Genomic DNA, 10,924 nt, shown 5'->3' with positions numbered 1-10,924 from the left:
TTTCATAATTATTCAAATTAGTGTGAATTTTTCAATGCTTAAGTGCCTAGATTATCAATGGTGCCTTTTAAAAAAAATATTTTCGGGGTGAAGTGGAACTTACTTATATAAACAAAAATCTACAGGGAAAATGCAAATGACGTTAGGGCCAAGTTCATAATTGAGGCAGCTAACCATCCAACAGACCCAGAGGCTGATGAGGTAAGTGACTTAGAGGTTTCATAGTATTAAGTAGGATGAAGTGTTTTGGAACCAGCCATTGAAAATCCCTATGTTTTCTCCTTTCCCTTTCCAGATTCTATCAAAAAAAGGAGTATGTATTCTGCCAGACATACTTGCAAATTCAGGCGGAGTTACTGTCAGTTATTTTGAGTGGGTTCAGGTAAACTACTACTTGACTAGCATCATCTCTGTGTATTATAATGAAGGCTTAAAGCAACTTAAAGCAATCTGATGTATCACTTTCACATTCACTAGAATTTTGTTTCCCAGAATTTTACTTTGTGGAGATTATATTTGCTGATCACTTATCCCTGTTCTACATTGAATATCAAATTGATGTGCTTCTCTCCTGCACTTCCATCACTAGTTTTTTTTTAATTGTTCCTCCTTTACTAGACCTGAGATATTGACAACACTGCAAATGTTTTAATATAAATTTCCATGAAAGTTGTAATCAAATGCTTGTGCTGATGAGAAACATAACTGAAAAACTATTGTGCTTTAAACTAATAATACAGATTTCCTACTATTCTATGGAAATAAAGTATAGTAAAGTAGTTGCATTAGAAGAGAAGTAATCATGAAATCTATATAATTTTCTGCTTCCATGCATCTCTAAAAGCAGTTGTAGATCTATCTTGACATTTCAAACTCAGGTGCAGATTGCTCATCATAGTATATGGATGTGCCCTTCAACAGTTTATGCGTACTGAACCTTTGCGGTACTCATCTTCGTTATAGAATATCTATTAAAAAGATTAAAAAAAAGTTCATATAGAATGGCTTTTTGACAGATAATAAGTTTCCTTATTTCGTATTTTAGTTAAAAATAATCTCCAACCTAAAAAATTTACATATAAATGTTAATGATGCTAAACCTACCAAAATACCTTTCTCCCTTCGTTTACTAATAATTAGCAAGATTCACAAGTACAGAACATCCAAGGATTCATGTGGGATGAAGAGAAGGTCAACTCTGAGCTGAAGACTTACATGACCAAAGGCTTCAAACATGTGAAGGAGATGTGCAAGACCCACAACTGTGACCTCCGAATGGGAGCCTTCACTCTTGGAGTCAACCGAGTTGCCAGAGCAACTCTCCTCCGAGGCTGGGAAGCATAATTATACAAAATCCGCCTTGCCCCGATGCGAAATTAATAAATGTTTGGTTGATTTACGCTTGGTCTATGTAATATTATGAGCAGGATATTTTCTGCATTTATGATTGAACTCTAATTTTCTGACAACTGATAGGGGTTCCATTTCTGAGTCATATAATGGAGATATACTGAAGGGTGAGTTCAGAGTTATGGGTAGGTTGGTGCCATTCAGCCTGCTACCGCATAAAATGCAATCATAGTAACATTTATTTCTTTTTGAGTTTAGCTCCATTTTTGCAGTTGATTGCAGTTTCATTTAGCTAGAGTTTAACATCTGATATTTGTTTTGCTGAAAATGGCAGTACTGGCTGCAGCGCGCTTATCTTTTTTCTCAGCTTGCTTAAGATATCATAATCACTTTAACTGAAGCTTACATTCTTCTTTCTGAATGGATTAGTATTTTCTTCCCACTAGGTAAGTAAATTCACTGCTTATTTATGATTATGACTTTATATTGGGTGAAGAACAGAAATGAGTGCTATTCAGAAAGGAGCTATGGTGTTAGCGAAGATCACAATTATTAGATATTATTGCATGATTTGAGACTGTAATCCCTCTTATCAGCTAGACGGAAGTGGAGAGAGGATCCCTTTGAATGAGTAGATCCAGGAAGAAACCAAATGAGTGATTTAAAAGGGAAACATAAGAATTAATGTGCCTTGATCACAAAGCAATGCAGTGATGTATCATTATTCTTTTGTTAATAATTTTCCCTTTTCAAACTCTTTTTATTTGGTTGGATGAAGGTAGTCCAGGGTCATTCCTTTTCCTGAAGCGGTATCTTGCACTATTCCCTTCCGTTTGCACACATTTCTTACTATTGGGTTTGGTTCTCTTTTGAATGACATTGGTTTGTATTTCTACTGTCTTCAGTCTTCAGTGATACTTTTGTGGACCTAGATATGATGCTCACTTTCAAGGATGATGGTGTCTCAATTTAGCACAACACAGTTTCTACGAAAGATAGCACTCACCATTTTCTGTAGTGTGTGCGTTTTCCACAAAGTGGTCTTTAAAAAATAATAATAATTATGCTTCCGTCTGCCACATGAAATTGTTGTCTCATATAACAATAACGTGGACAAAGTTTTCCCTCAAACAAAGCAAGCATGTGTTTTTGCAAATGATTTTTTTTTTGAAAGACCCTCAGGGAAACAATCTTTAAATCCAAATAAGCACTCAAGTTGGTGTCGAGAAAAATAGTTATAGTATATCTCTTGAAAGAATGGAGATACTGTGTACATTTGGGGAATATATATACCGAGCTCAGATACACAAGATTCTCATAAGCACTATGACTATGAAGATGTAATCCTCTTCCACTCTACGATTAACACACAGGAAAATGAGTTAAAAAGAGGGCACTGTAGAAAACTTCACAGCCAAATGCTCTGGAGAAAAGCTCCTGGTAAGCGCAGAAACTTCGTCGACGATGGCCGCAAAAAACCTCAAGTTCGCATGCAATCACTAGTTTTTGTTTCTTCTGTCATGAAGCAAGCCTTTGCTCTTAATCCTTGTTAAATATACCGAAGAGAGATTTGATGGCATTGATAGCATTCTCGTTAATGAATGATTCATCATACTTCTTAATGAGAGGCTCAAATTCTTCAGAAGCTCTTAGGTTAGCAAGGTCAGGGTCACTACGAAGGGTCTGCAACAGAAAACAAAGATAAAAAATCGCTGAGGTTCAATACGGAAAAAAAAAGGACTGAAGCTAGAGGAAGTGAATAAGACTCAATTTTACCTTAAAATCTTCATATCCTGCTTGCATGGCATCTTCAAGTGCAGAAAGACCTGCTTGTACCTGTGAAAGGAAGCCAAAAAACTTGTTGACTCTTGCTAGCTTTGAAGTCTCATGGACAATTAAATTGCGGGATTAAGTCATAAAATGGGGATAACTGAGGTCAGACTTCTATGTTATAGTGGGTTTTATCCACTTATTATCGCTAAAAAAATTATTGCTATTTAGATTACTTAGTGTCCAAACAGAACTCTCTCTCTCTCTCCCCGTCTCTTTTATTTTTATCTAGAGTAAAACGGTGCATGTTTGACGCCTATAAGGCTATAAGAGAGCACCGGGTCTCTCTGCAGCACACAGAAATATCAGAAAATATCTCCGCAACATTTTGACATCACGTGACATCCACATGGCGAATGTAGATAATGGGAAGATAACTCTGTTTGGACATTAGGATCTAAGTGCTAAGAACAAAATTTAGGCAGAGGTATATCGACAATTAATCCTATAGAATAAACATACTGTTACTTGGGTACCTGATCAAGTTTCGAATAGCAGCATGCAACATTGTAACTTGCAACTGATGCTTCATTTGCTTCTGGTTTTGATCCCAGTACCGATTCAAACTTCTCCAGTGCTTCCTCATATTTCCCGCTCCTATTGCCAACAAATGATAAATAGTAAGCAGGATAATATGTAGAAAGGTCACGTGAACTTGTTATTCAGATTTATCAGTAGATAAGGTTTGCTGAAATTACTTGTAAAGCTGCAGTCCCTCACGGAGATCATTTGCCCTTTGCTGCTTCTGTCCCATTTTTCTCATGTAATTTTGCATCTGATATCAATTTAGGGCAATACCTCTTGTCATGAATGCTAAGTGCCAAAATATCGCTATTCAGTAACTTTTCGACAAAATTAATGAGCTTTTGCAGGTGAATAGTTAGCATTCTCCACACATACAAGTGCATACTAACATGCACGCTTGTTTATATAACAAAAGAAATACTGAACTGTCTGCACTGATTACAGATAAAAAAAAAAAAATCGGAAAAAGTTTGCCATTATCTTTGAATAAGAATGTTTCAAAGAGAGAATGCATTTAAGACAGGTAGAGGAAACGAGCCATCTGAAATACCTGGATTTCCCGCACCCTGTTACTGATGACACCAGAGTTTCTTTCAGCTCTTATAATCTCCTTCTCAGTGAGCTCACCAGAATCAATCGGGGCTCCTACCAGTTTCAATAAAGCAACACGATAAATGCAAAATCATGGAGAACTAAAATATCAGCATATTTTTTTAAACCTTTGTTAAGTCAGTGCAGATAAAATACATCTGAAAACTAACCAAATCTCCTTTGCATTTTCATGAGCAAGGGTCCTATCCTTTGCCGGATAGTATACATGGTCCTTCCATACTCCGCAGCTGGCCATATCTCTGTCCCAAACACAGCACTGCATGAGAGCAAAAAAGCTTAGTTATTGAATTGAGCGTGGGAAATTGAGAATTTTGTAACTATTAAAGCCATAGGAAACAAGAAATTGAGACGAAGACCTCAAATGTTTACGAAGAAAGGAAATTCAAATTGTCCGACAAAGAGGAGATGCTATTTGTCTATTTCAGAAAATTTCTCAAGTCAAATGTTTCCGCTTATCAGGATGCCTTGATCGTCTGATGTGGCTTAATCCTAGGAAGTAATGACTTAGAGTCTACAATAACGGAACCAGAGTTAAGGTTCAAGATTATTCAATCTTTATATGGAAAGTGTTTCTGTCAATTGGATAAAGTTGAACGTCGAAGTTGGAGATTAAAAAAATTCAGTATGGGTACAGAAGGATGTTTTAGATCCATTTTGATAATAAGAAAAAATTCCATCAAACAATTTGTGCCTCTTTTAAGTTGGTCATGATGAAATATGAAAGTAGTTCACAATGAATATTTGAGTAGCTTGTAAACTTTCAAACTAACCAAATGTTAAGTGAAGTCTCAATGAAATTGGCAGAGAGAGGGCAATAAAATTATAGCTCTTATTGACTGCAATGTAAAAATTCTCTGTAACTCATTGCAGATTACATGAAAGAAGTACTAGACAAAAAATTGAAGAAGAAAAAACCCAGCAAAAATTGTTACAGTGAGAACTTTGGAAGACCATATACTAGACAAAAAATTGAAGAAGAAAAAACCCAGCAAAAATTGTTACAGTGAGAACTTTGGAAGACCATAAACTAGAAAAACGGAATAATAATAATAATCCCAGCAAAAATTGTTACAGTGAGAACTTTGGAAGACCATAAACTAGAAAAACGGAATAATAATAATAATAACAATAATCATTTCCAATCAAACCTGGTAGCAATTACTTTATCTCCGACGCTGAAAACCCCGGCCTCATCAGCTGCTCCTCCAGGCAAAATTGCATCAATGTAAGTGCTTCCATCTCTTCCCTTTGCAAACTTCAATCCATAAGGCTTCTCTATTTCCACCTCATACTCCTCAAACTTCACCTCTTCTCCTCCTCCTCCTCCTTCACCTTCTGATTTCGATGACTCAGACTCAGTAGCCGAAGATGCTCTGGCTACAAATTCCCACCTCTTCGACAACTGAATAGTCGAAACAAAAGCTAAAGAGCCTTTAGATGAGAAGCTTATAAGTGAATGGTTTTGCTTGGTGATGGATTGTATTCTTGGGAGAGGAGGACATGAGCATAGAGATGGGTTCGTGATTGCAGCTATTGACATGGCTGCTGTCGTTCCAATTTCTTCCCTTTTTTCAGCGTTCTAGAGTTGAAGAGAAAAGACCCATTTTGGGAAAAGGAAGGAGAGGTTGGAAGAGAGATTTTGGATCACAGGGGACTTGCACTTGTGGCTGCTACTCTTCGCTTCATTGCTGAGTTGAGCACACTTTGAAATGGAGACCACACATCAGTTTGATAAGTCGCCATATTTTAAGTCTGCACAAAAAGTAGTTATGAGAGAAAAGCTTAAAGCCAGGATAACTTTAAATCTGTAAAAACGTAGATAGTAACTTTAGTAAATAATAAGCCTTTTTTCTTACCATTTCATTTAGAAGATGACTGTGGATAACAGTCAATCTGCAAATTAACATGAAATTTTATAGTAATTTGCCCGCAGATGATTGTCCAAGCATTGATAAATAGGACATATTTTCTGCTCATGGTAATCAATTAGAGCTAAATAAAGAAAACAGGCAATTATCGAAACAATATGCATAGCATGAATCTAATACTCTTTGCAAAGGGGACAAAGTAATCTAAACATACTTCATATTTAATAGTAAGTTTTCCATGTTCACAGAAGGGAAGCCCTAAAGGCATTAGCAAAAGACATGTATACAAAAGGGATTTTAACCCAAGGACCAAAACATAGATACCAGTGATTGGCAATACACGACACAGAGACAGACTCCACTTTTCCTCAATATCCTTTATTATACAAAGATGTACATATTTTTCTTCTTTCTCTATCGACATGCATTCTACTTTCTTCAGCGAAAATTTTCTTCAAAACTCTCTTGAGCGCATAAATGATACGTAAGTTACAAGGTTGGAAAGATCTTGACAAAATGAATCGTGCACAATGTCACTTCTTCAGGTTGCTGCTCGACAAGATGACTTTCTTTCCATATGGGTGACTCCGTAGTACTGGCACATGAGGCTTGATAGCCTCCACAAGAGCAGCATTAAGAGCCCCCTGAATGCAACGAACGAATTGGTATTAGTGAGTTCATCTGAGGTAATAGAGTCCAAAAAATTTGACCCAGGGGGTCTATCTGTAATAATGAAACTACAGGCCAGGTAGTAAGTCTAAGACAGCAAATAACCCTACAAATATACCTTGCATAGCTTCAAAGCTGATACAGGCCAGGTAGTAAGTCTAAGACAGCAAATAACCCTACAAATATACCTTGCATAGCTTCAAAGCTGATTGAATGACATAATTTCCATATGCATCTACCTTGCATAGCTTCAAAGCTGATTGAATGACATAATTTCCATATGCATCTTGTAGTATTTGGAGGAACAGGGGAGAATTCATTAATTCCTTGATGATTTTAATACGATCTTCCTCTTTTGCAAGGTTTAAGCATTTCTCCACCACGTTGCTGCTATGCTTCTGGATTGATAAAAAACCAAAATTCCCCTCTAATTGATCCACTACAGCAGTGATTACCCATGGGACCTTCTGATCAAGTACATATTGCACTACATAATTTCTGCAAGATTTCCGAGCATTAAATTTATAAGAGAGAGAAAAGAATCTATATGCACAATTGCATAGAGCACAAGGATTACCCATAAGGATCTTGAGAAAGAACAAGGGAATAAGAGGTTATCTCAGAAATCAGCCTTTTTCTCTGATCACCATATGAATAATGTACGCACTTTTGAAGCACACAGCAACCTTGACGATCCGTTGCAATCTCAACACAGTGAGAAACCACAGCATCAAGGAGGAACTGTAAAAAAAAGGAAGAAAAAAAGGAAGATTCATACTTTCGAGTGTTCAATGTATAATGCAACAGAGATAACCTCTTATGTGTCATTTAAACTTAAAAATAATCAAGGTGAAGTTAGTTTTTCCGCACTGCCTGAAATATAAGCATATTTTTATACTCCTCAGAAGTATCACAAACAATAGTTATTGCAATTCACAAAATTCAACCAGGCTAAAAAAGATAGAAGATAGAAAGAAGTGGCTGGTTGTTCTCTGACAGACCTGCTATTTATAAGGGAAGCATCATAATTATGCTTTCATTGAATCCACGATTAGAAAAGAGAAATTTAGCTAAATTAATCATTTTGCAACTGTCATATTGCATGTTGAAGCATATGACAATTTCATATGAGCATCCATTTACCGTGAATTTCAGACCTCACAAGGATACTGAATAAGGTGAGTTTGAATAAGAGCTAAATGTGCAAAATATTCTCTTGAAGGTCAGCACACGCTTGATTGTAGGATTTCAGATGAGGATCAATTTAAGCACATATCCAACTATAGCAATCATATTAATTCTTTCGCCATTACAATAGGGAGCCATCACTCTAAGGCACTCCATTTCAGGGACCAAAACTGACACAGAAACACTTGACAATTATTTGGGAAGGGCAAAAATATCAGTTAGAATATGGATCTAAATGAAGTTATGTAAGTATTTTGAAGGCAGGTGGAAGAAGGATAACATAGGGTTCAACACAAAGTATCATACTGAGTCACGTGATCCACAAAATAAAGCCTACCTCTGTCTGCTGAGGAGAAAAGTACTGCAAGCAGCGTTGTGCAACATGATTGCCATTGACATCTTTTACCAATGAAACTATACCAGGCTTCAAAGAGGAAACTACTGTGCAAACTTGCTCAGTTGTTTTGAGGGTTTCAATCACTTTTTGCACTGCTCGGGTTCTGCATTGGGCGAGAAAAGCAATCAAGAAACAAACACAATAAATTCTCATGGTTCATATAATTATGCTAGAAAGAACACATACCCGTGCATATTACATGAGATTTTGATCAGCAAGCCCGCCTCTGTGGTAATGGCATCAATTATCTGCATTCTTTGATCCTCATTACAAACACCAAGCAACTTCTGAACTAAATAGTTCCCAAAAGGATCCGTCATGAGCTCGACAATGTGACCAATAATTTCGAGAAAGATCTTATTAATATCTTCCAAACTACCTTCTGTGAACTTGTTCTGCAAGAATCGGCAACCGTGCTGGTCTTTTGACAAAGAGTAGATTCTCCCTGTAACTTCATCCAGAGAATTGAATTTCACCTGAACTGACATTGAATTAGGTGTCAATTGATTAATTGTAGAGTAAGATCTAAGATCTCTCAATGAATTCACCCCATGTGATCTCGTCAAAATTTTTTCAGGAGAGTATTGTTTCCCAACTTTGAGCAAAACTTCCTGTTGAGAGAAATCTTCACCACTGCCACTGTATAGCTGGGATCTATGAGGAAAATTACAGCCCTCGACTCTTCCAAAGGAACTCTGAAGATGGTATTGATGAAGGCCACCGCCCATTGCAGAAACATCAAACTGTGTGTATCCTCTATGAGTAACATCTTTGTTCCAATATGACTTTGGGTCTCTAGGAATCTCATAGTAGGACTGTATTCCACTTTCAATTAAAGGGTTAATAGCTGAATTCATATTCTGTACACCGTGAATGTGATTGTGGAGCTGTTGTTGATGTAAGTGTTGTTGCTCTAATCTAGGATACCTTTCTTCCTCCAAAAGGAATTGCTGCTGATATGCTTGCAGTCTCGGATTTAATAAGGGCATAGCTCCATTGTAGACTGGAAATCTTTGCTGATGGCCTCCCAAGTCTTTCGATATGATCTCAGGTTTTTTCTTCTTCAGTTCAAGATCATTGTATCCGGTATAATTTCCAGTCACAGGTTGATGCAATGATGGAAGAGGCATTTCTAAAGAATCTAGACCAAAGAGAGTCCTTGAATTGTTGAAGGAACACTGAACTGGGGAGGTTTGATCATAGTTCTCCAACAAAGGATTGGTGGGTTTTGGTAATATCCTATTCTTAAAGCTTAATTCCTCAAATGCATACACCAGAGATTTATCATCACGCAAGTTGGGCTGATCTCGTTCACCATTCAATGCACGTGCATCATACCCGTTGTTTAGACTATCAAGCTTTTGGTCATACGACATATCATAATTGTACAAGTCAATGAATTTGCTCGAAGGAGGAGATGTCAATTTGTTCTTCTCCCCTATTGAGTTTGTTTGCAGAACCGACAAAATCTCATCAGGAATAGGATGTTCATCGTTCGCATTCCCTAGTGTTGCAGGGATTTCTCCAAGAAGCATCTCGAATTCATCAATTTCAGGTTCCGTAGTTCTTTCTCCTTCCATAACTTAATTAGGAGGAAAATTGATAGAGTTGATGAATGTGCAATGTAGCCAGGTCTCCTTAACAATGCAGATCCACCAACTAGTCCTTCAAGAAGAGAGTTTATGCTTTGATCAGAAATCGGAAGGTACCAATGTTTATATCAAGGACTATTTAATTCAGTTATCATATTAGTTCAAGTATAAAAATATAAAGAAATAGAAAATTGTAGAATTATTAGTATATGCATTTCCCCCCTTATGAATCAAAGGAAAATAGGTGATCTAACAAGAAAACATAGATAATTAATTATCGGCATCCAATGTTGCTACATAGAACAAAACACAGAAGATCTGAGTAAAGGTACATGTTTTTTTTCTCCATCTATTCGTACAATCAAACTAAAACCCCAAATTCATTATCATCAAGAAATTCTCTCTAATAAAGATCCAAGAATTGACAACTCACGTGCAACAAAAATAACTCTGTTTTGTGGGAAAACGAGAATATGATCCAATATATTCAATCAGTTACATAAATCAATCAATCTAAAACTCGACAGCCCAGATCATCACCACATCAAACCCATAAGAATCATCCTATGAAAAGATAAATCCCAAACAGAAAAAGAACCAGAATTGGGTTCCAACAAAGACATCAAAGCATCAAACTCAATCCCAAAACCCCCAATCAAATGCACCCAAATCGCAAAACCCCTTAACCCCTGATCGTCCCAAATAAAACCCCACGCATCTCAATTATATCCAAAACAAACAAAAAAACCCAGCAACAAAATCAAATTTTTAGCAAAACCCATCAAACAAACAAACAACAAAAACAGGGGAGTACACAATCATATCAAATCAAGAAACCGAAAGCGCGTCGATGGATGATCAAGACAAAACTCACCGATGATGATGGAAGACAA

General features: G+C 36.8%; 3 protein-coding genes across 16 annotated transcripts in view; 1 reads left to right on the top strand and 2 right to left on the bottom strand.

Moving 5' to 3' along the window:
- LOC109832968 (glutamate dehydrogenase 1, mitochondrial) overlaps positions 1–1,607 on the top strand; it is a 15,848-nt gene extending 14,241 nt beyond the window's left edge. For all 13 annotated transcript variants that reach the window (XM_020400487.1, XM_020400486.1, XM_020400488.1 and 10 more), the window contains 3 exons: positions 126–201; positions 296–382; positions 1,159–1,607. In XM_020400487.1, the coding sequence (XP_020256076.1) occupies positions 126–201; positions 296–382; positions 1,159–1,344 (349 nt within the window). In that variant the 3' untranslated portion in view covers positions 1,345–1,607. The remainder of the gene's footprint in view (positions 1–125; positions 202–295; positions 383–1,158) is intronic.
- On the bottom strand, positions 2,533–6,038 carry LOC109832967. Its single transcript, XM_020400473.1, has 7 exons — positions 5,466–6,038; positions 4,467–4,573; positions 4,256–4,350; positions 3,879–3,955; positions 3,657–3,777; positions 3,127–3,186; positions 2,533–3,033 (listed from the first exon to the last, which is right to left on the bottom strand). The coding sequence occupies exons 1-7, from the start codon at positions 5,855–5,857 to the stop codon at positions 2,890–2,892; spliced, it is 996 nt and encodes a 331-aa protein (XP_020256062.1). The 5' UTR covers positions 5,858–6,038; the 3' UTR covers positions 2,533–2,889.
- Positions 6,386–10,924, bottom strand: LOC109832966 (pumilio homolog 12-like). Of its 2 annotated transcripts, none has more exons than XM_020400471.1 (6): positions 10,906–10,924; positions 8,626–10,104; positions 8,380–8,542; positions 7,432–7,595; positions 7,094–7,352; positions 6,386–6,829 (listed from the first exon to the last, which is right to left on the bottom strand). In XM_020400471.1, exons 2-6 carry the CDS (start codon positions 10,017–10,019, stop codon positions 6,719–6,721), a joined length of 2,091 nt encoding a protein of 696 aa, XP_020256060.1. In that variant the 5' UTR covers positions 10,020–10,104; positions 10,906–10,924; the 3' UTR covers positions 6,386–6,718. The 2 variants fall into 2 exon arrangements, with proteins under 2 accessions (XP_020256060.1, XP_020256061.1); XM_020400472.1 differs by lacking the exon at positions 6,386–6,829 and adding an exon at positions 6,999–7,042.

This window comes from Asparagus officinalis, chromosome 3 (assembly GCF_001876935.1).
Source record: "Asparagus officinalis chromosome 3, Aspof.V1, whole genome shotgun sequence".
Classification (NCBI taxonomy): domain Eukaryota; kingdom Viridiplantae; phylum Streptophyta; class Magnoliopsida; order Asparagales; family Asparagaceae; genus Asparagus; species Asparagus officinalis.
This window is presented reverse-complemented; position numbering and strand designations above follow the sequence as displayed.